The following is a 27,213-nucleotide window of genomic DNA, read 5'->3' as shown; positions in this document are numbered from 1 at the left end:
CCCGATCTAGTCTCCCCGACCCCCGACAGTGATCTCCGGACCCGACCTATGAAAGGGCATCTCGGATAGACCTGGCGGTTCAGCAGGAGGATTCACCCTCTCCGAGTCTAAAAGTCTATTGGAGGGTCCCTCCATCGCCGGGTACCGGCAATATCGTTGCATGTGTCCTCTTCGCCCGCACCAGAAACAAATCCCCATAAAAGGCCCCCGTGGGTATCGGTGAAATGTCTCTTCCGGTTCCGGACCCCCTCGGCCATAATCGAATTGCTCTATTGGCTGGGCTGGACGCCGCCGCTTTGGCGCACTAACTACCGGATTACCCTTTATCAAACTTGACAGTTTCTGGCAAATTTCCTGAAACATTTGGGTAATTCCAATTTCTCCCAGCCCCCCTCCCTGATCCTGGATCTCCGCCTGTCGGATCGTCACCGATGGCCTCTCTGGAACCCGACCCGGCCGACTCCACGAGGCCAGCCTGGCCGCGCACTCGGCCGCTCGGTGAACGGTGGGTGGATCCTGTAACTCCACTAGCGCTCAGACCTCAGGGTCAGGAAGAGCAGCTAAAAATTTCTCTAGTGCCAGTCTGTCCCATGCCTCCACTGTAAGGTCCCGATACGCGATCCTGACTGATTGGTAAATGTCCTGTGCCAGCTCCTGCACTGTCTCACCCGGCTTTAATCCGCGGTGCTGGAGCTGGGCCCGCACCAGATCACAGTTCGCTGCAAACTCAAACCGACGGCTCAACGCCTCGCAAATGTGGGAGCTGGTCAACATCCCTCCGCGATCACGTTTAACACATCTGCGGCTGGTCCCCGCAACGTTGCCACCAAATTCCCTGAAAGTTCCCGCTCATTCCACCTGTTTAGTCGGGAAATACACTCAAATTGCGTCAGAAAAGCTTAAACGCTCCCTGACCCGTCGAAATTTACCAGGGGGATCACTTTTACGGTGGCCCGCTTCTCAGTTTCTCCCTTGTCCGAATCCAGCCCAGGGATCAAACACCCTTGTGGCTGCGTATCCAATTTCGGAGCCCACTGTGGCCAAAGATGTTTTGTGGTGAGGGTCTCATGGGTCAATTTTGCCTCCTGTTCCAAACGTTGAATGGACCGATTCACCTCTTCCCGCAGGATCTTCTGGGCCCGCACAACCTCCTCCAAGGCTCCATCGCGAGTTTGTAGCTGCTCCTCAACCAACCCGGACACTCTACTTACAAAAGACGGCTCTACCAGGCCTTTATCCAAGACTTCATCTTGGCTCATAATTTTATCTTGTTCATCCAAACGAGCCTCCAATCCTTTTACCTCCTCCGCCAAATTCATCCCTTGCTTCCTCAGCTCTCCCCACTCTTCAACTTGCAGCTGCATACGAGCATCCACACAGGCACGATGACGTTCCAGGCTTTCATCCACTTTATCAACCCGAATGTTCGTTGCATCTACCAATTGCATTTTATCTACCAATTTTTTCCGTATATTTTCCCCCTCCAATGTAATTTCTACCTTTGTTTCCTCCAATCTATCCTCGAATTTACTTTGTATTTCCCCCAATTTAACATCCACACACTCCTGCATCTCAGTTTTCATTTCTCCATCTTTTCCCCCAATTCATCCCTCATTAAATCAATCCGTGCACCCAACTGTACCCCCATTACCCTCAATTGATCTGTCATTTCTGCCCTCTGTGTCACGAATTGATTTTCCATTTGTGCCGTCATTTCTGCCATTTGTGCCCCCTGTGCCGTCATTTTTGCCCCCTGTGCTGTAATTGCACTCATTAAACGTTCCAACATTGTCCAGATCGTCATCGTGCCGGTTTCCGGCGCTGCCGGCTCCGTTACGGGCGATGAAGCACGGTCCACGCTCGGAATGGGGGAGGTTCCAACCCGACCCCCGTCTCTCCCTTCTTCCCCCGACTCGCTGCCAGACACGTGGCCTTCCTCCTCAAACATCTGCACATCCGCCATGGTGCAGAAGTCCCGTTTGCCGCCAATTAATTTAAATTTGAAAAATCCCGCCAAAATTTTCCCGCGCTCGCGCGCTTTTCTGTAGTAATTTTATATTCCAATTCGTGGCGAGATTTTAATCTTGGTATATTCTCCCGATACCAAATATAATTTAGAGGGGTTCGAACATCCCACTCCTGACACCAATGTGACGTCCACGGGACTTGAACAGTCCCGCCAATGTAGAATGAGCCGAAACGATGGAGGCGGTTTATTTATTTATAACCCAAACATGGCGGTTCTAATCGCTCTACCGCAAACGGGACGAGTAAGGTGGCACGAGTCACTTTTCACTGAGTTGATGATGTGTATTTGTTTTTACTATTAACCAGAAATAACAAGACTCAGCAAGAAGAGGGATCCGGGGCGATTCGACGGGATGGTGTGGGATCGGGCGTGGAGAAAAACACAGAAAATTCCAATGAATATACAGATCTCAAACCCTCGTGGCGCCAAGCACACACACACACACACACACACACACACACACACACACACACACACACACACACACACACACACACACACACACACACACACACACACACACACACACACACACACACACACACACACACACACAACGTAGCTATTTCTGGTGGTCATGCTGGACCGTGGTGTGGACTCAACTGTCCCTGGATCGGCGTCGGACGAGCTGGCCTTGCTCTCGTCAGGGGGGGCAGGAGAAACCGTGGTGCTGTCAACCTCCTGGTCTTGGCCCAAGTCCGCTCACAGCCGCCAGGGAACCAGTTCTGGCGCCAAGTTGCAAGCAGGAGAGGGAGGCAGGTCCGCCCGCCGTTCGACCCCGTACTCCGAGTCAGCAGAACCCCAGAGCCAACCAAGGTGAGGCACGAGGCTCAGCAAGGCTCCAAGACACGATGAAGAACACGATCGAATCAGCACAACAACAAGGACGCTCTCCGCACAACAGCCTCCACACCAAAAAAACACGATCTTTTTGTCCCGATCTTCTTCCTCTTCTTTTTCGACCCCGAACAGAACCTTTTTATCCTCCTGTCCTCGTCACTTCCAATCGAGCCGTTTATTGGCCCACCGCCGTTGCCTTCTGCCAATCGTGACCACGGGGCGGAGCCATCCGCTGCACTGTCCTGTGACGTCACGGCCAGCCTCCAGAGAATACCAAAAGGGGTTTACGCAGACACACTTACCCTATCCCGTGTCCCTATCTAATTACGTGACAATTATCATTTCCCCCTTGAAGAAATGAACATTTACTAGACAACTTATCACCACTGAATTGCTACTTATTACATCGAGATCCTGGTAAACTCGAACAGCATGGCATACCTAATTAAACATCCTAATTACCCTTTGAATGCATACCCCCCCTCAAACGTAACAGTATGGTGGCAATAAGGAAGCCATTACTCAAAAAAGCCCACCTTGAGTCCCATTTTATAGATGCACAAAAGCACTGTGGAAATGCTGAAGGCCATTTGGCAAAACGTTTTGTGGTCTGACGAAACCAAGATGGAACTTTTTGGCCTAAAGGCAAAACGTTACGTTTGGCACAAACCAAACTCAGCACATCACCCAAAGAACACCATCCCTACTGTGAACCTTGATGGTGGTAGCACCATGTTATGGGGATGTTTCTTGTCAGCAGGGACTGGGGCATTTGTCAGGATTGAAGGGAAAATGGATGTAGCAAAATACAGAAAAACCCAACAGTAAAACCTGCTGCCCTCTGCAAGAAAGCTGAAATTGGGATGGAAGTTCACCTTTCAGCAGGACAATGACCTGAAGTAGATGGCCAAAGCAACACTGGAGTGGCTCAGGAACAAAAAGATAAATGTCCTTGAATGGCCCAGTCAGAGCCCTGACAGAAATCCAATCAAAAATCTGTGGCATGACTTTAAGATTGCTGTCCATCAACGCTCCCCATGCACCTTCACTGAGCTTGAACAGTTTTGTTCAGAAGAATGGGCAAATATTGCCCAATCAAGGTGTGCAACAGTGGTAGAGACCTATCACAACAGACTCAGCTGTAATTGCTATCAAAAGGTACTTAAACCAAGTATTAACTCAGTGGGTGTGGACACTTATCCAACCAAGATATTCTAGTTTTGTATTTTTGATTAATTTTCTGAAATTTGTTTTTCACTTGGAAGTTGTGGATTACTATGTGTAAATAAAAGGTGGGAAAAGTCTGATTTATTGCAATTTAATTCCAGGCTATAAGGCAACAAAAGGTGAAAATTTTAAAGGGGGTGTAGACTTTATATGGGCATGGTATATCCCACTTGTACACCCTGAACAATAGTGGGCACCTAATATTCAATCTAATCTCTTATCACTAAGGGGCACCATTTAAGGGTGGGTGTGGGAGTCCAAGAATAGCTTATGTTCCATACAGTGACCAGTCCACTAATTATGAGAGTCTGGCAGTCTGTCGTATTTGGCAATGACCCGATCTATAATAATAAATGTCAGTGTGTGTTGGTCAGTCAGTGTGTGTGTCTCCTTCATGACTCCAAAATCATGAAACCTGGTGGCCCAAAACTTTGCATGCACACTCAGGGAACTCGAAGGTAGTGCATGAATGAAAACTGGGTGTTTGAGTAAATTTAAACATCCCTTTTAATATAATTAACAGCTTACCTTCATGAAAGGTTTATCCTTAATCAGCCCAACTTCACCTCACAGGAGTCTTAGCCCCCATTTTTATCCAGCCTCCTAAAAATAAATGCCTTGCCTTGGAAACATGATATACTTTCATGGAATAATTAAAGTATATGATGGAAATGTGATTTCGAATTTGAGGATCGGATGTCGTGGACTAAATAAGTGTCGAAATCTTGAGGGAAATCTGAAAATTTCAAAGAAACTACCAATTATTTTCACCAAGCATACATCTTATAAGCGTTAAGCAAGGCTATGGTACCCTCCTTCTCCATATTTACACAAGAAAATGTGAAAATGCCAAAGCATTAAAAACTTAACTTTTTCTACTGTTCTGTTTTTTGTTTTTTTTAACCAAAGTGTAACTTAATTGAGTGCAACAAAAATAATTATGCAGGTGAAGGCTCCTGTGAAGGGGTAGGTGTCTGGAGGGAGGGGAATGGGTGGGGCGGGATTCCAGAGTTGGGGGTAGGGTGGGAGGAGAGGGGAAGGGGTGGGCATCTGCAGGGAGGGGGAGTGGGAATCCAGAGGGAGGGGTGGGAGTAGGTCGGGGATGAGGTAGGAGGAGGGACCCTGGTGTTGCTGGGAAACGCCGCGTACCTTTGCTAGTAAATAATAAAAGGTGAGATGTGCAGCTTGCTTTACCAGGATCATCGAGCAGATGCTGCATGTCATGTAACCAGCTGGAAAATCGAGCACGGAGAAGTGAACACTTGTTAAGCCAGTTTTCCAGGCCAGGACGGATTGTTTTGTTTGAGAAAAGGATGCGGTCGATCTGAGAGACACAAAAGTTACACCTCATCTAGTTTTCAGCACCTCTGCACAATATCACACATGAAGTGTCTAATTACGACTTAACCGCACACCGACACACTGGTTTTATGAGTTATAGGCAAGAAAACTACCCATCTCAGTCCACTGCCGTACCAATATAGCAAGTGTATTGTAGCTTACAGCAATCGTTCATGCCAATGTGGTTGTAAAAAACAGGACTGCATGCAGGTTAGAGTTGTGGTTTTGAGATAAAGTCTAGCCAGCCTGACATACCTTCTGTGCTGGAACATTGGTCAGACGGGAGAATGAAACAGGACCGAACACGGCATCAGTGCCTTTCATGTATCGTCCACCGCCAATCACAAAGTATCCATCGGTATCATCATACAGAATAGGCTCTGGCCACCTACAATGTACAGCACATTTGACTTTCTCAACAAGTTGAATGGAGTCTCCTCTTTAATTTAATCCAATACAAGCTGCATATAATGAAGAGCGCACCTGTTTGCCACTGTGTATGCGTACTACTTACATGTACTCCAAATAATTCTTTTGTTTTATGTCCTCACCAATCGACAATGAAAGAGACATCTGTAGAAAGATAACACACTCATCCTAATGATGAATTGTCTCAACAACCCTTGGCCCATCATCACATTTGCATGTTCATTATAGTCTCAACCTATATGGCATCAATAAGCATTATCGTTGCTATCCTTATTATTTCCACCAAGAAACTCCTCCCTCCACATTGTTGATTTTACCCATTGGCCATTGAAGGTAAGATGCAGACGCAGCCAAGTGTGTAGCGGGAATGCGAAAGGACTGATGATGGCCAGGGACTGTCCAGAGACTGTACATACCTGGATATGCAAATTGCCTGAAGGGAGAGAGACATAAATGATTAAACAGGTAAGAGGGAGATACAGGATAGAGAAATGAGCAAAAGGAGAAAGAAAATTTTGAATAAAGTTCAATGATTGTACACAAAACCACATTAAAAACATCCAAATGACATTATGACTATTTAGAAAAATCAACCTTATGACACATCTATCAATCTTATACGGTGAAGGCCGCTGACCTTCCCTCCTAAGCCGAGCAGGTGCAGGCTGACTCGGCGGCTCCAGCTCTGTGATGAGACTCAGCAGAGATGCTTCCTTGTCCTTCTGAGATTCCCTCTTATGAGGCCGTTCAACTGTGGATGCTGCCTCGTTCGCCATTTTGGATTCCTTCTATGGCTTAGCAGCTTTTGCCGTCTCAAAAAGATCTGACTTGTCATCCAATAACTGGTCGAATTGGTTCGTGATGACAAAGCCAAAGCCTTCGTGCATGTATCCTGCCATGATGCCTCACTAGAGCATTGGAATGTGCCCCAATGCAGCTCGTTTGGCTAACGCATTGCTTTCACGATGCTTTGCAGGATAGTGGCCATATTTGCAAGATGTCATCTTTGATCTGGGAGTCTGCTCATCCATCCATTGGGACCATACTCTGTGCAGAGCGTTGGTGCTGCTGAAGCAGTCTCCTTGGCTATCGGGCACAATCCTGGACGGATCGCCACTCCGACACAGGATACCAGCACGCTGGCACTCATTTTGCCGACCTCGGAAGGATGACAGGCAGTCAACCAAACTTGGTATTAATTCAGCAGCCGAGTGGGATTTGAACTCAGGATCCTCGGATCCCAAGCCCACCACCCTAACCATTAAGCCAACACCAGGCATAGTCTGCTTATTACACGTCATATTTTGCCTCAAATATTCACGAATGGCCACCAAAGAATACCGAGCTCTTAAGTCCCAAACCACCACTGAGTGTACAAAATACTCCTGACGAAAACAGTAAGGCAGTCGTTTCACAGCGCTGCGAGTGCAGCTTCGACTACCAACTACCATCTTCCATCACAAGTATCAATCTTGTGATATCCAGCAGGATGATGCCCACCGCGTACCGGCTATCAACATTGATTGACTTTCGACATCTCGTAATACAAAGACAACTGGTGTTCAATACAAAGTCCAATTTCTTCGCACATGCTGATTTCTCCCAAGCAGCACAAGTGTATTTTGCAGTCGAGTGGTTAGTGGCTGTGCTGGATGGTCCGCTCCCCATTTAAAGTTGAAGAGGTTGGGCAAAATACCATTGTGTGCATTCTCTTTCACTTTTGCCTTCATGATGCGTGTCTTGCATGTCAATGCTTGATTGACTGTTTTGCCCAGGTAGATTGGAGTTGGCCAATGGGAGAGTGGTACCCATTCTCGTTGACTTTCAGCTCTTTTCACTTTGATGCATCGCAGGTGAAAGGTAAAAGATGAACATACTACGACTCTGAGGTAGTTTTGTGATGATACACCTGTTGCCATGTCACGTGTGAGTAGGGAGTGAAAAGTTGATTGTATTGAGGAGATAGATAATTGTTGCTAATTATTTGAAATACATATTGTATCAGTCTTCTCCTTTGTAATGGTTTGTCCTGGCTCTGCTGGAATCAGCTGCTTTGTGTTCTCTTCGACACTTGCTTTCTGAGATGCTGTGATCTCAGCTCTGAGCACTAAGTACACATGCAATAGTCCATAAACTAAGTTTTTGCTATCCTATGCATTCTCCACAACCTTAGTCACATCTATTTCATATTACACCATAACATCGACAACTTATTAGTGGCATGAGACAAGAGAGAGAAGAACAAGGAATGGGAAGATTAAATGCATGTGGCTACCAGAGCTTTTGAGAAACAATAGCGGAGTGCTGAAGTTCTGTACAGAATTCACGTGCTGCAACAGGGCGCAACTGTTCGATCTACATTCGTTCAGCAGCAGCAACCAAAGAGAGATTGAGATTCTAGAGAAAACAGAGAATAAGGGGGAAAATAGTAGGGTATAGATCAGAAAGAAAAGGGGTGGGGGGGTTAAAATAATGGCATCAATACAAAGAGAAAGTTACAGATGAAATAGTGACCTGGGTTTGTGCTGGAGTTTAATCCTGGAGCTCTCCAGCACACGGTTGAAGAAGGGGGAGAGAAAGCGTACAACACCTGTCCCCTGGTGAGAGCTAGCCACTGGGAAAGCCAGAAGCTCAACTATCTCTGGAGAGAGAAGACACAAGGGTCACACCCACAAAATATAATAAAATTACATGACAGAAACATCGAGAAATGTTGATCAAGATGGCAACTGTCTTCAGAAACAGCTTATATTATTGAACAAAATATCGTCACTAGATTAGGAAAAGAGAAATAAAGAGGTTTATACATACCATTCTCTGCTGGACAGGTCAATGGCTGTCTATAAGCCATTACCAATGTTCTCAACCAAGATAAGCAGGCTGTGGATGGTCGGGCAGGGCGGGCAAATGGAGGGACAGGGTCCAACACAGCATAATCTCTCACAATAGCCTACATGAGAAAGGACAGAGAAGATCAAACCACAGATCATTAACTGCAGAAAGATTAATGAGGTATACTAGGTGAGAGAAGAAAAAGAAAGTGGGATGTGGAAAGGAGTGACGTTTTAGTATGTTAAGGAAAAGAGTGTTACATGTTCTGGTTTTATCAAGTTACCAGTGCAAGGGTAGGGTCTGAACACAATGAAGAAAATCATAAGCAGGGATGCTGGTTTATATTGATTGTACTTACTTGATTGTACCCATCACGTGCTGAGGTGTCTGGGTGGGCAATCCAGAGCCGAAGTAAGGCAGAGCCAACTTCAATTGGCTCAGCCAAAAATGGACCAGGACCAAACAACAGTGCAGCTGGAAGATCAAGGGTCAGAGTGTGCCGCTCAATAGATGAGGCTTCACCTGCAGCTGGCCTTATCGGAAAGGTGGGGTGAAAGAGGTAGGTACAAAGAAAGTTTGAGCTCAATGGACAAAATGATGGTATAAAACATGGTCAAAAGTAAAAACAATACAAATGATGAGCAAATTGCTTTACAATGCATGTTATTATCATTTGAATTGAAAGCTGCGGTGTCATTTGCACAATGACGAGGACACACGGAGAGGATCAAGCACCATTTATTCCATAAAAGCAGGCCTCACTCGGCTGTATACAATACTACAAAAGCTGTACTTGTGTCACCTCTGCTTTCAAGCGGTTACATTCCTTCCTCAATTAGTATTCACAATCTCCCTACGCCCCATACACCATGTATGCCTGGCATTTTCTTCTGTGTACTTGTATCACTCTTAAGCCTCAATCATCTTCACCCACATTTCATACTGCAAACAGCATTTCACACTTGGACATTCGACTTTAAACCTCTTGATTAGCCATTACATCAAGGCTGAACAACCCATCTTGCACACCTGGTATCACAGAACTATTCTTGGGGAGAAAGACTACACCTCTCCTTGTTGGCCAAGAGTCAAAGTTACTTGACTCTATCACGTTAACCACATTCTTTCTTGCTACCTTATTGCTTTTGTATGCCCCCCACCCATCCGTGTCCCAATTTTCACTGCCACTCTTTCCTTTCCCATCTTTCCCTCCCACTTACTTCCTCTCCTCCTCAACCTTTTACCCATTCAGCATATGATCCCTCTTACTACCCTGCAGTTCCTGTCACCAACTTTGTGGCCTATTCGCATCAGAGGACTACCTTTGATTAAACAGTTCTCTGCTACCATTGACAGGATCTATCCATGTAGCACCTGATGTCATCATCAGCACCTTGGGTTTCTGCATTTTTTTTGAATGGCTGATCAGTCCAATCCTAGGAGGAGATTTCACGGTTGCACATGTCGCAAACATAAATCTGTCCCCTTGTTCCACCAATATTGGGTGAATAGAATTATCGCTGACAGATAAATATTTTCATATTGTTCGGAAAGATTACAAGACAATCTTCCTGAGTATGTCATCTCATGCTCTTCCCTCCAGGCCTTCATGTCTGCTACTGATCACAATCCCATGGTCACTCCTATTTGTACGTGCATCTCAGAGCTCTAATGTACCTGCTGAGACCCTGACAGCCTTTACCTGCAATTCCTACCGTTATGCATGAATATGTTCTGGTCTTTTTATTTCCCCTTTACCCCATTTGCCTCTATTGACCCTTTGCCCCATTCTTCCCTGAACATCAATACAATACAATGCATACATAAAATGTAAAACAAGCTGAATTGTTGGCAGGCTCATCTAGCACTGGCTGGCAGGTGAATGGAAATTCCTCTGCCACTGGATAGAAACCAAGTGGCTGGTGGGCAATTTTTTGGGTGAGCCACATTTGACATTTCCGTACATTTAAGCTGCTGGCCAGTATTTCTTTCTCCTGAGGAAGAATGCCTACAAAATCCTTCTATCCCCTTTTGTAATGAACTTTTCACAAAAATATACTTTACAAACCCAGCTGGCCTTACCCCTGGCAGCTCCATGTTTTTCTGTAGATGGTGATGGGCATTTTCAGTGGTTCAGAGACAATCATCTCCAATCCAATTTTCCTGGGGCCTCCACAGCTCGTCTCGAACTCTGTTTGTATCTCCTCACCGGCCAACTGCACAGGCACCCCCACCAGTTTCGCAGAGTCTAGGCCTTTGGAACCACGAATTTGCTTGTGTCCCAGAGAAACAGAAGTTGTGGTGAGAGACTTCGAAAAAACCTGGAATTGTACAAGAAAAAGATGAAGAGCTTTTCTCACTGCATTGTTACTTATTTTCCACCTGCATTTGCTTATATTAAAAGACCACATTGTTCCAGGAAATACACTGCTCACAAAAAGTTCGCCATGTTCCAACTTTACTGATTTTTAAATAATCATATTTTAAAATTTCAATTGATTATAAAGTACCCAGGCCTGGTGTTGGCTGAATGGTTAAGGTGGCTAGCTTAAGACCCTAGGGTCTTGAATCCAAGCCCCCTGTCACACTGTCGAGTTAACACCAGGTAGAATTGGCTTAGCCTGTCATCCTTCTGAGGTCAGGAAAATGAGTACCAGCTTACTGGGGTAATAACCATTCGGGGTAACCTGCGTCAGAGTGGCAACCCATCCGGGACTGTCCTTGCCAATTAAACTGCCTCAGTTTCCAATGTGCCATATGGCCTGAAAAGAATGGTATTAGTATGATTATTATTATTTTATACTATAAGGACCCACACATTTACTGTAATATCATTGTTCCCCTGATGACTATAGTCGTGCATGTAATCCCAGCCTCAGTCAAATGAATAGATAGGATAGAAGATTCCACAATTTGGTACAAAATAAATCAGACTAAAAATCCAATTTCATTAAAATGCAGCCCACAATGTATTGACTCAGGCCAATCAGAATGTGCGATGACACCGATTCGTACAACAAGACATTAGTCTATATGGTTGGTGAATGGGATCTCAGCAGCAGTCAAAAGGAATGCCCCACAGGTAGAAATGCTGTATTTCCACACTCGGTGACTGCATATGCAGATCACTGAACATGCACAGTAAATCATGTCATAATCTTTAAAGAAAAATGACATAGCAAATATGGTGAAACAATATCAATACAGCGAAGACAACAAAGAAACACCCTCAGACATGCATTGATCGATTAACTTAACTCGGGACGGATACTTTTGCTTGCTTTTCCGTCACTGGGGACAGGTACTTTCGCTCGTATGGATATAAAATGTAAATCAAGCTGACTCGTTCGCAGGCTTATCTTGCACTGGCTCGCAGGTAAATGGAAATTCCTTTGTCACCGGCTAAGAGTGCAGTAAACAAGTGGCCGATTGCCAATTTTGTGGGCGAGCCACATTTGACATTTGCATACAATTTAAGTTGCTGGTAAGGCAAGCATTTGTAGCACAAAGTGTAGCAGCGACTCGGGTGGCCCATGAGATTATCACTCTTCTTTTCAATCACAATATTGTAAATGTGTCAATTTTGCAGGCCACTTTATATTGTTGTGGGGCCGGGTTTCGGTGGCGAGCACGACCGCTCGGGGGAACAGTAGAGTCGGCTCCACCGAACACACCGGAATTTAGGTCGTGACCCTCGGATAAGTCCGGAAGGCACGGGTCCCTTACAGGACCATGAATCGCCAATATAATTCGACCGCGTGGGGTAGGGTTAATTGCCAACTTCAATATACCTAAGTACCCACACGGCAAAGCTTACCGGGGAATTCACACCCTCGACAGGCCTCGAGCGGAACGAGCCGTTACCGTGCTCGAACCGTGTGTAACCCGAGCGGATGGTTACAGAGGCCTGTCGGTCCAAATGAACAATTTACTGCTTCGCTATTTCTCAACACGCACCGTGCTAAGCCAAGGAAAGAAATGACAGGAAACGAGCTGGTACATTCAACAAAAGGGATATTTATTTATAACACTAACCGGGGAGGGGAACACAGAGCAGAGTTATCACGAATAAAGAAAGGTAATGTACAATGAGCAAAGGAAAGCACTTACACAATTCTACTTGAAGACGGGCCCACACACAGACATACACACCCCAAAATAAATTATGGCCACGGTCTTTATTGATACCCCCAGCTCGGAGGGAAGGTGAGCTGGAGGTAAGGATGCTAGCAAGCTTGGACCTTCCCGCCTCGTGCGGCCCTTGACGATCCGGCTCGGCGGGACTCGAACGCGCAACACGATGCCGCTCCAAGCACCAGGTACTGCGCTCTCCAACCGGCCATGCACCAATCAACCAAGACCAAGGAGAAGATCAGAGACGACGATGACCCAGGACCATACGAACCAGCCAGCACCAAGACCCGTGATCCCCAAGATGACCAACACTCCCAGCCTGGTGTTCCTTTTATTCCTTTTTCCTCCAGGGTGAGAAAATCACCATCTGAGGCGATCTTCACCCTCATTGGCTGGGGTGTCGTGGGAAAGTCACCCTCTGTGGCATGATTGGACAAGGGGCACACCCCTACCTTCCTGGGCAGAGTCTCGATCTGAGGCGATGGAAATCTCCACCCACGTACGTGGTCAAACACACGTGGGCAATGGCGTCGGTGTGCGAAGTGAAGAGAAGGAGATTTGTTGTAAAAGAAACTCCGCAGCGCACACATGTAATTCCCGTTAGACACAGGTAGGGGACCCTCACTATAAACACATACTTATCGAGATAACTAAACTTGGGGACTGCTGTCTATCTGTGTGCACAAGGCTTCCAAATTCGTAACAAATTATGCGCAGGATGAAGGGAAGTGGAAATTTTGAGGTATTGAATATCAGGTGAAGGTTTAGCCTTTTTAAATAAGATGGGCTGACAGAATAGCTCAGAGATAGAACATTCACCTTTAAGCTGTCTTGTCTGGGTTTGATTCACAACCTGACGACAAACTATTGCCCTAATCCTTCACAGGCAGATGTAACACCAATGATTGTGCGATCCTTCGGAAGAACGTCAGTCATCAAGTTGTGTTTGCGGTCTGCTAGCAATTGCTGGTACACAACATCCCACAGTGTCTTTTGCGAATAGTAGAGTCTTTTTGCAAAGTTTATGCCAGCTGTCGATGCCACTCCATCCCACATTAAATTCAAAATTCCTGCCAAGACTACTGTGAGAAAAGTCAATGGCAAACCACATCTTGTTACTACAAAACTACTTTGGCAGCACCAATGTCGTGAAAAGTCTGGACATTCGACCAAGTTGATTACAATCTAGATCAAATTGGACTTGTTGTTTTCAACAACAAAAAAAATTCTTCCTCACTTAAGTTTTACAAACTGAAATAGGTTAATGATAAATATATGAATATACGAGCCGACCCGTGAACCCGTTGGGTTCCCGTTATGACAGCGGTTGAGAAAAAAATCATTTCAAAAAAAGAAAAGAAAAAAAAAAAAGAGCTACAGTGAACTATACCGCTGAGGTTGTTTGCATTGATCAAATACTCCCGAAGAGTACTTGACTGAATCGGGAATTGATTTTGTAATAATTTTTTTCGTTGCCCGATTTGAACGAAACTTGATATTGCGCGTCAATGTGAAAAAATAAAACTGAGAAAAGAAAGTCGAAGAAATTGTGAGTAATCTTCTAAATATCATTTAATTTATTAATGAACACGGGAGTATTAGATCAAAATGGCGATGTTTATTTTATGCTTAAAAATAAATCGTTCTTTGTCTATACTAAATGTGTGAGATTTTAAAATAAATCATTTCAAGAAAAAAAATAAAGATAGCTCCAGCGAACTATACCGCTGAGGTTGTTTGCGTTGATCAAATAATCCCGAAGAGTACTTTACTGAATCGGGAATTGATTTTTTAAATAATTTTTTTGTTGCCAGATTTGAATGAAAATCGATACTGCACACCGCAGTTGAATGGTGAGTAAGGTGGCACTAAAATTGTTGCGTTATCGTGTTCCGTTTTGGCTGTCTTTCGGGAACATACATGCATACATACATACAAACATACACACATACAAGATGAGAGCTTTAGTAATACATAGATATTAACAATAACATGTCATTGAAGTCCATTTGGCAGATTATGTTTTCATGAGTAAAACTTGGAGATCGATGTAAGGTGCACAAAGCGAGATCGTCAAAGACTGCAGTCAGTCATTGAAACTCAAGTCAAACGTGAATATTTATTTTCCTTCTTCAAACTTAAATTGTTCTTATAAAGCCTTGACATTATAGAAAGAAAAAAAAATAAAATAAGACATCCTATAAGAATATAAAATTGTGATCAGTTAAACATTCTGACCTTGATATGTTATTTCAGAGATGCTGGAGTTATGTTTACTCTCATCTGAATATAAACTCGCCAGCAAAGCAGAATGCATCTTACGGCAGCACACACTAAAAACTCGTGTAAGCAATTATGCATGATGATTGAATAATATGATGTGACCCGTGCGTGGCAAGAGACTTAAAAAGTGAGTGATGAGGTTTATAGGAGAAGCCATCTTACCTGTACAATCAGATTGGTGATAAACAGCGCCAGTAGATAAACTGTCCTGTTCCACTTCATCCTGGGCTTTTTAAAATGCACTGCATTTCGAGATGAAATGGAAAAACAAGTCAGACCATAGTGCATACCATTAACACAGAAAAGTAACATAACTAGTATAACTTTTTCAAAACAACTATCAATATGCCAAGCAGAGATTAATGTTGATCCCTCTGCTTGATGAAAATCATAATTTAAAATTGAATGCGATGGATGGAAAATATGCAAAGTAGTCTGTGTAGGAATCTTAGGCCACGTTGTTGGCTTACCTATCATCTTGCTGTCTCAGCAATTATTGGCATATTTTCCATCAATAACTGGCAATTACAGTTTATTGTTTTGTATCTACCATATAAAACATGATGTGTGTGTTTGTATATTTGTTTGTGCGTTGTCTGTCCTCCTTCAAAAGGATGATTTAAGAAGGGTTTCAAAGGCCAATCTTTTAACACAACTGTGTGTTTACTACAGTCGATTTTTTTTCAGAATAAAAAAAAAAACTCGAAAAACATTTTCCATTAAAGAGTAATTGCATCTCTTCTTTTAGAAATGTAGACGGTGACTTGCAATTGGCCCTCAATGGTGGTGTGCAGAAGCGTTTTTTGTTTTTTTAAAAACCATAACAACAAATACAAGGTGCAGGAAGGTGAAACTCGCTGCACATGGTGTGTAACACGTGCAGAGTAAAACGAGTGTTCATTTACATAAGTGCGATGTCTAATAAGTAAAGAGGATATAAGCACACCTGATGCAAGGCCAAGGCTTCAAGCTTTGGCAGGCTTACGAGGCTGTACCCTCGAAATGAAAGGTCCCAGAAGATAAAGAAATTATGGAAACATTTGTACATGTAGTGTTTTAAAATAATACTTATTCTTGTTACAAGACTTCATATCGTCCAGTCTGAATATTTTGAATAAAATAATTCCATCACATCATTTTTTTACGGGCTTTTATACCAGTATACATTATACAGGTCAGAAACATAAACCACGAGAAGGGCACTTGGAAGAGTGCATAGCTCCGCCACGTAATGCCTGATCCAGGACAACATATCAGGCCCCATGCATTTTTGAAATATCATGCTATATATCGATTTGGCCCGATCTCTCAATGGTGAAAAATCACTTTAAAATTAAATAATTCTCGTATCCAGATCGCGATTCGGATCTTCAGCAAAATTAAACCATTTCTTCCTTGTCACACACCCAACCATTCCACCAAGTTTCATCCGAATCCGTCTTCAACTTTTTGAGATATCATGCAATATCGTTTTTAGACCCATCTCTCAATGGTGAAAAATCAGTTAAAAATTAAATAATGATTGTATCCAGATCTAGGTTCAGATCATCACCAAAATTGAATCAATTCTTCCCCGTGGCACTCCCAACCTGTCCTCCAAGTTTTGTGTGAATCCATCCCTAACTTTTTGAGATACGTGCTATTTATTGTTTTTGACCCGATCTCTCAATGGTGAAGAATCACTTTAAAAATTCTCAGATCCGGATCTGGATTCGGTACTTCACCAAAATTTAGCATTGTCATCCTTGGCCAGTCACCGACACACACACACACACACACACAAAAAATTTCAAAATGATTGCTTGAAAACTGTGGCCGAAATTGTATGACAAAGAGACAAACAAATAGACAAACGCTATAGACCAACATACTTGGCAAAATTTTTTTTCCAAGTAACAAACAAGCAGTCAAAGACTGGTACTTACGAAATCGTCAACTTGAACTCTGACCTTGACTAATAAAAGCTGTCTCTAGAGAAGGTAGCGACGCAAACCAGAAGTTTCTACGACGATTCTGCACCAAACCATCAAAAAATCGAATGTTTTTGATGTTTGACCTCACTGTGACCTTGACCTTTCACAGATTTTGACCAAAATCTAATGAGCGCTAGCCACCACCCTCCTGAATCACGTGGTGTAATTTGACATTGGTAGCTTCTTCCGTTCTCAAGTTATCATTTTTTGGATGTTTGACCTCACTGTGACCTTGACCTTTGACCGATTTTGACCAAAATCTAATCAGCGCTAGCCACCACCCTCCTGAATCACGTGGTGTAATTTGACATTGGTAGCTTCTTCCGTTCTCAAGTTATCATTTTTTGGATGTTTGACCTCACTGTGACCTTGACCTTTGACCGATTTTGACCAAAATCTAATCAGCGCTAGCCACCACCCTCCTGAATCACGTGGTGTAATTTGACATTGGTAGCTTCTTCCGTTCTCGAGTTATCAGTTTTTGGATGTTTGACCTCACTGTGACCTTGACCTTTGACAGATTTTGACCAAAATCTAAACAGCGCTAGCCATCACCCTGCTGAATCACGTGGTGTAATTTGACATTGGTAGCTTCTTCCGTTCTCGAGTTATCGTGCCTACAAACAAACAAACAAACAAACAAACAAACAACAACGGAACTGATCAATATACTTGCGAAATCTTTAGATTTCATAAGTAACAAACAGGGCAATCGTTGACCTCTTTGGTGTAAAGCCTGACTGCTCTGGACGCTGGTGCTCAAGCAGATGGTGGCGAACTCTAGCAATAATTATCTGAGCAAAGACCTTGCCCGGCACTGAGAGCAGCATCACCCCTCGGTAGTTGTGGCAGTCTTGGTGATCACCCTTCCCTTTCCAGAGAGGGACAACAAGGCCCCTCTTCCAGTCAGTTGGGATGATGTATGCAGTTCTGTGCTCTGCCTGGAACACAGGCAACGACATGAGTGCAATATTTCCACCAGCCTTGAGAAGTTCAGCATGCATGCCACAAACCCTTGGAGCTTTACCCCCATTTCAACCGGTTTACCGCAGCCTGTGTTTTCACAAACAAAGGTCGATCCCAGTTGATTGGAGGGTCAGCAATAGGGATTGTAAACACCCCTGACGTCCAACTCGACAGCTGGTGGATCAGCCTGGTACAACTGCTCAAAGTAACTAGCCCCGCGGCCCTTCACTTCGGACTCCTCCATCAAGAGCCTACCACCCTCTGCTCTAACTGCAGTGCTCCGAGGGATGGGCTTGGATGAACGCAATGTGTGCATTCCCCTGTTAGCAGGATGAGAATAACCTGACCACAGATGATGCTCTACCCTCTCACAGATGCCTCCCACATCAGCCTCCTTGTCCACCCTTAGTGCACATACAGTTTTATGCCTCAGCTACCTGAACAGCTCAGCTCTGCCATTCAGTCTGATCCTGCGACTCTGGTCAAAGGTATCCAGTGTCCCTGGATACCAGAACGACAGTCTTCAGTTTAGTCTTGTCCCAATTACAGATTAAACCCAGAATAAACAGGTTAATAGAGCGCCTGCCTTCAAATGAGCTGTCCTGCTTCTAATGCCTGTACCCAATGTCTTCCAGCAAGACAAAATGGTTCATAATAAGTACACACCCTGCCAACCACTGTAGCACATTCTGGAAGGGGTAGTTCAAAACACTGCAAACTACATGTACATTCAGGCATCTTAAAATTATTCAATGGTTATAAAAATTGCAAAAAACAACTTTGTCATAATCTGAAACTATTATTGTCTGAAACACCCTCCACCACCCTCGAAGCTACCTCCACCACTCTACCACCATCTGAAACAACCTCGACCACCCTCTACCACCCTTCGTGGAAGATCATTTTCTTGAAGATCATCATCATTATCTTGAACATATCTACAAGAGTGAACCAGACTCGGTGGTGTTATTGTTGGATTTTTTTTATTATTACCTCCGCCACCAAAGTTGAAGGAGGTTATGTTTTCACCCCTTTCTGTTTGTTTGTGTGCAGGATATCTTGAAACGTTGTGGACGGATCCGGATGAAATTTTGTGGGAAGGTTGGGTGTGTAACAAGGACGAACTGATTAGATTTTGGTGAATATCCGGATCCGGATCCGGCGATTCAAATTCTTTAAGTGATTCTTCACCATTGAGAGATCGGCCAAAAATGATCTCAAAAAGTTTGATGATCTCAAAAAAATGATCTCAAAAAAAAAAAAAAAAAAAGGCACAGTCTCAAAAAGTTGTCGACGGATTCGGACGAAAGTTAGTGGACATGTTTGGTGTGCGACAAGGAAGAATCGATTTGATTTTGGTGAAGATCTGAATCCGAATACGAGAATTATTTAATTTTAAAAGTGATTCTTCATCATTGAGAGATAGGGCCAACAATGATATATAGTATGATATTTCAAAATGTATTGGGCCGGACATGTTCTAGTGAATCAGGCATTGTGTGGCGGAGGTATGCGGTCCATCAAGTGCCCTACCAGTTATTCTTGAAATTCGCCCTAAACAAGGCTGAGAGCCAATAAATGTGTTGGGCTACAGAGAACAAGAATGACCGCATTGTGGGCATAACCTGCGACACAAATTTTTTTTTTCCCCGACTCCTCTGTCCAGTCAACTCCCTCATCCTTCCTGTAGAAGGTATTATACAATTTTTCTCCGCAGGTCTTCATGGTTTGGTTCAATATCAATTACGAGTCTGACGAATAGCCGGGTCTGGTTTCAGGCAAAGAACAATGTCAACATTAATGCTGAAAAGATGAGATAGCACCTCGGCCTCTACCTATGATTATGTGTGTGAAAATGTTGTTTTTTTTAGCACATTAACACACATGAAGAGAAGATGGCATGTCTGCCTGACCCGGCACGAGATAAATCGTATGCGAGTTATAGACTCCGAAGAAATGTGGATCTTCAGATGCTCATAATAATGGCATAACTCCGAAAGGAACAATCACAAAGGGCAATAACCCAAAAAAGGAATATATAATACAAGTCAGACAACGAGAAGAGCACATGGCATCTTCAGATAGTGACGAAAATAAAATTGGCAGGACAATGATAGTGGTGCTTCCAAAATACAAGCTCCATCCATTACACTGAACATCCCCACGTCATCCCAGTCCGTGAACTGCTCTCATTCATGTCATTTGTAGGAATGAGACAAGAAAAGTGAAAATGAATGCATCGCAGTACCACATGTTACAATTTTCCTAAATTTATTTTACTTCGTTTATATTATGTAATTTGTGAATGCAAAAACTGTGACTATTATAGAGGTAAACAAAATAGTTATTGGTTATAAGCATTGCGTAACACCACTGGAAGCACCCCCCGAGTTTAGTGTACACTTATTTTATGTCGAACAAATCAATTGTGCACAAAAGTTGATGTGGAAAACTTTCAAAAAGAACACGTAAATTGAGCAAACGACTTTTTGCCAAGTGGTGGCGCAGTTTTGATCACGAGTGAAGCACATTCCACTCAGTTGTGGAAGAAGTAACAAAAGACGCATGCGGACCGCATCATGAATAACAAAGCCCATGGAAATCGGATGATGTTTAACAAAATCATGACAGGAACAGCTTCCAGGAGGCACATACTGTGTGTACTCATGGGCTTGATTAAACCATACTAACAAGTTTTGTTTGATAGATGAATGGATTTTTCTTCGGGGTCACTTATGAATAACACTCGACCCAAACAAAGCCAATGGAAATCTGATGCAACAAACCCAGGCAGTGTATAATCAGCAGAGTTATACAGGTCTGATGTCTTAGGCCCACCAGAAAACCAAGATGGTGGCCATATTATTTAGTACGAGTAGGGGGGGTAACTCGGCCAAGCAGAAGAAATAAAATTTTCCGATCCCCATTGGGTGTGTTTTTAGGAGACACCATCTCTTGACTGGATGGCCATTGGTTCCTGAAGGGAGTTCATCTACCCTTTCATCAGCTTTGAGTCTGGGAGGTTGGTAGTTCAAATGCCATCCATGTCATACCAAACACTGTAAAAATTGTACATGCTGCTTCCTTGCTTGACACTCAGAATTGTACATGCTGACACTCAGAGCACGGACAAACAACAATAGGTTGGCAATCATAGTGCAGACCTTTATATGCCGAATGACCTCATGCATTGAAATTCCTTGGAAGGGAACATATGATATTATTATTATCCCTACATAATCTCCTCTTATTACCTCCACCACTGAAGGTGGAAGGAGGTTATGTTTTCACCCTTGTACGTTTGTTTGTTTGTGTGCAGATTATCTCAAAAAAATTGAGGATGGATTCGGATGAAACTTGGTGGGCAGGTTGGGTGTGTAAACGAGGACGAACTGATTAGATTTTGGTGAAGATCTGGATCCGGATCCAACTACTAGAATTTTAAAGTGATTCTTCAGCATTGAGTGATAGGACTAAAAACTATATATAGCACGATATTTCAAAAAAAAAGTTGTGGACGGATTCGGATGAAACTTGGTGGACACGTTGGGTGTGTGACAAGAACAAATTGATTCGATTTTGGTGAAGATCTGAATCCGGATATGGATACGAGTTTTATTCAATTTTTAAAGTGATTCGTCACCGTTGAGAGATAGAGCCAAAACTATATAGTGCTGTACAGCATGATATTTCAAAAATGTATTGGGCCCGTTATGTTCTCGTTGATCAGGCATTATGTGGCGGAGGTGTGCGCTCTACTGAGAGCCCTTCTAGTCTAATTTTGTTACAATCTCATATCGTTTTAGAGTCTTCCTCAACAATCTCTCATAATCAAATCTGTTCAACCCTGGAAACAATATCTAGACACTCTGCAGTCCACCCTTTCAAATTCAACCAAGTGCTTTCTTTAAGATTTTTATTAAAACTGTTGGCAATGAGGGAGTTCATAGAACACCTTCGCCCATGCAGCCTTGAGAATAAGGACGGGGGAAGGTGTGATGTAACAAAGTATGAATGTAAAATATATATTTATGCTCCACCCATGTCTGTCTCATGCATATTCATGTTTTGCCTCATGTATATGTATGCTCCGCCCATGTGTTGCGGCATCTCCGCTAGGTTCGGCTCTTCCCTGTCTGGCGGAACGGTGGTTGTGCGTGGTAAAAGCACGGTTTTTACTGGCACACTTAGAGTGTTTTAACCCAACGATGTGATCGCTCAAACTTAAATAAAGTAAAAACGTGATTAAAACCTCTCAGTGTTGATAAGCTTCCTGGAGCATTCTTTCTTCAAAAATGTGGATATGGAGGCCTTTCCAGGATAGAAGGGTCTTTTCAACTCTTCCCTTGCATTTCCAAACATGAAGTGCCATTTTGGCTGAATCTCGATATTCCCCCACCCTGCGAGCACAAGTGGCAAATTTGATTGGTCGAGATGGCGTAAAGTTTTCCCCAAGTACTGTTAAACTGGAGGTTTATGAAAGTGTATAAAACAAGTGGATTTGTGTTCCGCAGTGTTCACGTACACACGACCTAATCTTGGCTCACAATCCAATGATAGCCATATACTTTTAGGATCACCATATGAACTTTATGGTATATAATTCAACTGAAACAAAATCAAAGTTTTGAAGGATGTAGAAAACAAAAATCTTTTCTTTTTAAGTTTACCACCATATATAATATGATAAATTAGTTATTCATGCCTCTGGTGTCCTTTATGGTCCCTCAAGACCATCTGGTAGGGTCATGTGTCCTGTATGGTTCCTTCCTGGTGGAAGCAATGTTTCCTGCTTAGAATGACTTTCAATTTTGTTTCATTGCCAGATAAGCAGACAGACAAATTGTCTTGCATTTCTGTGCGTGAGTGCTCAAGACAAGATACTGTCCAATTTGCCAAATTCAGAGTCAAAGTACTGCTAAACTGCAGATTCGTGCTTCGATTCGTGTTCCACAGTATTAAAAATATAGAAAATTCAATTTAAAATAAGTAGGTCCTCAATCATAGAGTGTCTGTAAGACAAACAGAGTGAATGGATTGCTTAACCCCACTTTGTGCTACAAGCGTAGGGTAAACATTTTGCAGACAAGAGGGACAGCTATACAGATGAATCCACCAAAAGGGAGGAAGGACAGGGGGTGGATCATGTCCACATTTAACACATACACACAGCAAGACAACATGACACCAACAACAATAATATAAAACTAGATATCTGCGATCACAAAGAGTAATTCACTTCTACCAGCTTAACTTTAGCGATCGCCCACGACTTACCCTTGGCCCACGATCCAGGGATGGCCATATTTTTTTTCAGGCCACCATATAAATTGAATAAAGATATTTAGGATAAAACTGCAGGTTTAAAAGTAGATGGAAAGGCTCTAAATCATCAACTGAGTTACTTCAAAACAACAGGCAGATACAGAGACTGAATTAATTCCCTTACCTTTCAGTACTTGTACCTGTACTTGTACTTGTACCTGTACCTGTACCTGTACCTGCACCTGTACCTGCACCTGTACCTGCACTAGTCGAGTCTAACTTCCTGCTGTTACGTTTAATCACCTGCATGCCGATGTGACCAAATGCGTTCCTGTACACGCCCCTTCGCCACGTCTAATCTTTGCACGCCCTTCTCACCTGCAAGCTTTCCATTGTCACACAACGACGTCACCTGTACAGCTACTCACACATAAACTAGCTTCAGAGACGTGCTTTGATCCGGGCAGGTTGTTAAAGCTGCTTCGGTGTTAAAATGGATCGCGAGAAAAATTTAGAGATCTTTCTACATACAGGGCTAAGGATGTCGGGGGTTGGGACTGTGGTTGTTCATTGTCAGGGGAAGGGTGTTTGTGGGTGTTCAAGATGGGTATGTAAGAGTAATGAATTTTATTAAAAGTCATATTTGCTGAAGGTGAAAACAAACAAAAGGGTATGTAGGATTAGGGAATTATGTTTAATATTTGACTGAAGAAAAGAAAACTACGAAACTGTCAAAAAACTTATTCAACCAGTGTTTAAAAATTGAATCAGGGTTCCATTTCAAAATACTACAAATACATGAGCAGAGGAACCAACATGCATGTTGTGCAGAAGGAATTTAGAGTTCCAACGGTATGCAATACGATAGGGTAATGACCAGTGGGGCAGATTCTATCGACAGACACAGAAAATACAAATATATATATATATATATATATATATATATATATATATATATATATATATATATATATATATATATATATATATATATATATATATATATATATATATATATATATATATATATATATATATATATATATATATATACCATATTTACTATATTTATCTCATACTAGTACGTGCCCGTACGCAAAGAAACGTGCCAGAGTTAAAAACGTAACAACTGCTGTGATACTTACACACAGAGTTAATTAAAATCCAAATTAAAATTAAGTTTACCTCCCTGTCTGCTTGCCATGACATTCGTACTAGTACGTGCCCATACGTACGTGGGGGGAAAAAAAAAAAAGAAAAAAAAACTTTCAAACCGCGAGCCAGAAACAACCACAAAGGCCGTTCCTTCGCTCTCATAAACGGCGACTACTTTGGGGCATTGTGTTTATCTATAAATGCGCATAAGAAATCGACAAATTATTAGAATACAGTAAGTCATCACGATCTGGAAGTAGTGCGTGCCCATACGGAATGTTCATATGCATTCCACGAATTTTCGCTTTCATTGAAGTAACAACTGCTGTGATACTTACACACAGAGTTAATTAAAATCCAAATTAAAATCAAGTCTACCTCCCTGTCTCTGCTTGCCATGACATTCGCTGCCATTGACCATTGCCACTCATACGCCACGGTAACTAAGGCATCGATCCCCATCGTAACCGGCACGGCCCGTGACGTCATCGTCGGCCAGCCGCGCACCGGCCTCCGCGAAGTTAAGTCCTCACTGTCCGGACGTTCGCATATCGCAGTTACGATTATTTGCAATTTAGTTTTAATGGCCAATTATTCAATTAGCGCCAACGTATTTTGCCTTATCGCAAGGAAAAACACAACGAGAAGAGAAGAGAGAAAAGAAAAGAAAAGAAAAGAAAAAAAAAACCGTACGTGCAAAAAAAAAACTTTCAAACAACCACACAGGCCGTTCCTTCGCTCTTGTAAACGACGACTGGATCGGGGCATTGTGTTTATCTATAAATGCACATAAGAAATCGAGACATTATCAGAATACACTGCCATCACTATCCGAAGTCCATACGTTGTAACCCGTAATGGGGAGCACTGCTGAGAATCTCTTCCCCATCGGCCACGCCTACGCAGCAATGTGTCCTGTCATTGGTTTGGTAAATAAATGGCCATAACTTGGGAAGCACTTGTCCGATTAATATCAAACCTTGAAAACGCACATACTCAGGCTATGACTGCCGTGGCCCAATAGGGAACTGATAATGGGTTCACGTCAAACTTACATACAGAAGATTAAATTCATTCAAGAACCCAAGCAACGCTGGGTGAATATATATATATATATAGTTGTGTGTGTGTGTATATATATATATATATATATATATATATATATATATATATATATATATATATATATATATATATATAAATATATATATATATATATATATATATATATATATATATATATATATATATATATATATATATATATATATACATATATATATATAAATATGTACTCTACTGTGATGATTATGGGGGTATATGAACCGATTTAATAGTCCAGATAAGAATGTATAGTGTAGCATGGTCCGTGAATGGGAAGAAGCATCTCGATGTATATCTGTCAGCGCCACTATATATGAAATGGTCCGCGGTGGGACGGGGTTCTGGCCGTGCCGTGTAGCGTGTTCCAGTGGCTCTTCTCGTGTGCTGTGTTGTTGTTACATTAAATACTCCGTATCGTATCATCACCGTGGTGGTACGATTCATTTCTTCGTGCAAAAGTAAAACCGTTACCTTCCCATTGGCACAGGGGACTCTGTCAGCTTAAGTGTTATGTGTTAGTGTTACCACACGTGGGGTGGTGCAGTGTTAATTAGCTTAGGGAGTAAAAATAAGTTCCCCTGTATGTGATTACCCTCTGTGATTTTCCATATGTTTTTTTTGATATTCCAAGCCAGGCCGAAAGCTCGGGACCGAGTCCTTGAAACAACGACAAGAGAAGTCCCGCCTTCCCGCGTTTGGAGGTGAGGAGGCCACGCCCCGGGAGTGGAGGAGACAGAGGATAAGAAAGGGAGGAGGTTACTTCTGCAGGAAGCCTGGTGTTGGCTTAGTCTTAGTGGTTAGGGTGGCGGCTTGGGATCCAAGGGTTCTGAGTTCAAGCCCCGTTGGCCGCTGAATTAATACACGAGGGGGTTGACTCAGCCTGTCATCCTTCCGAGGTCAGCAAAACGAGTACCAGTGTGTACTGGTAGAGGGGCCCTGCATCAGCGACACAGTCGCACTTCCAAGAAATGATAGCTTCTGCCATATGCAAGAAAAATAAGATTACTGCAGGGTGGGAGAAGGCGGCGTGTGTGCTCTTGACGAAGAGCCGATGGAGTGAATAGAGCACACAACAATATATTGTTGCGGTTCTGCAAAACTGCATGCCTCTAAGGCAGTGGCACCCAACATACCATGATCCTCAAGCAGTTATTTCATTAGTCTTTGTGCAGTTTATCCTCCCCTCATGTCTGGTGGGTTTACGGGTCGAAGTGCATTGCATGGGTCTTGTAGTTAGGTCTAGTAACTGCTGCTGATTCATATTCTGATTCCTACCCTACCCCTTTCCTTTTAGCCAAAGTAGTAGATGATAAATGGGGTTTTCTGGGACACCCATTCAAATGAATGGGGAAAAAAGGGGAAAACTTTCTGACTCAAGCCCCAAAAGCCCAAAATAGGAGACCGATTTTCTCCCCACCTATCCCCTTCCCTCCCATACAAGCAAATGTAAACTTGAGACCATGAAAGATTGAGACTTGCTGATTAAAGCACTTCTTCTCTTTCATATTTTTATTCCACTCAAAGAGTGAACCAACGAATAGTTGCTAATGTTCTACTTTAGGGAATAACTTCATTTTCATCGAGTATATTCACTTTATCTCTTCAAGCATGAAAGAAAGGGAAGTTCACTCTCCC

The 27,213-nt window shown here is 42.9% G+C and overlaps 1 protein-coding gene across 5 annotated transcripts in view; it reads right to left on the bottom strand.

Moving 5' to 3' along the window:
- The window catches only part of SEL1L3 (SEL1L family member 3), an 87,416-nt gene extending 63,806 nt beyond the window's left edge, over positions 1–23,610 (bottom strand). The window contains exons 1-12 of one of the 5 annotated variants that reach the window (XM_085885004.1): positions 23,504–23,588; positions 22,307–22,454; positions 15,278–15,357; positions 10,781–11,019; positions 9,057–9,231; positions 8,678–8,816; positions 8,381–8,507; positions 8,142–8,263; positions 6,184–6,299; positions 5,952–6,010; positions 5,693–5,825; positions 5,291–5,420 (exon numbers count right to left, since the gene is read on the bottom strand). In XM_085885004.1, the coding sequence (XP_085741130.1) occupies positions 5,291–5,420; positions 5,693–5,825; positions 5,952–6,010; positions 6,184–6,299; positions 8,142–8,263; positions 8,381–8,507; positions 8,678–8,816; positions 9,057–9,231; positions 10,781–11,019; positions 15,278–15,337 (1,300 nt within the window). In that variant the 5' untranslated portion in view covers positions 15,338–15,357; positions 22,307–22,454; positions 23,504–23,588. Of the gene's footprint in view, positions 1–5,290; positions 5,421–5,692; positions 5,826–5,951; positions 6,011–6,183; positions 6,300–8,141; positions 8,264–8,380; positions 8,508–8,677; positions 8,817–9,056; positions 9,232–10,780; positions 11,020–15,275; positions 15,358–22,306; positions 22,455–23,503 lie in introns of those variants that run through there. The other 4 variants (XM_085885003.1, XM_085885005.1, XM_085885006.1 and 1 more) reach the window with 4 other exon arrangements.
- Positions 23,611–27,213: the final 3,603 nt, after the last annotated feature.

The sequence above is a fragment of the Eptatretus burgeri genome, chromosome 6 (assembly GCF_056783735.1).
Source record: "Eptatretus burgeri isolate ZD-2024b chromosome 6, Ebu_testis_v1, whole genome shotgun sequence".
Classification (NCBI taxonomy): Eukaryota; Metazoa; Chordata; class Myxini; order Myxiniformes; family Myxinidae; genus Eptatretus; species Eptatretus burgeri.
The sequence above is the reverse complement of the archived record's forward strand: the minus strand, read 5'-3'. Positions and strand labels throughout refer to the sequence as shown.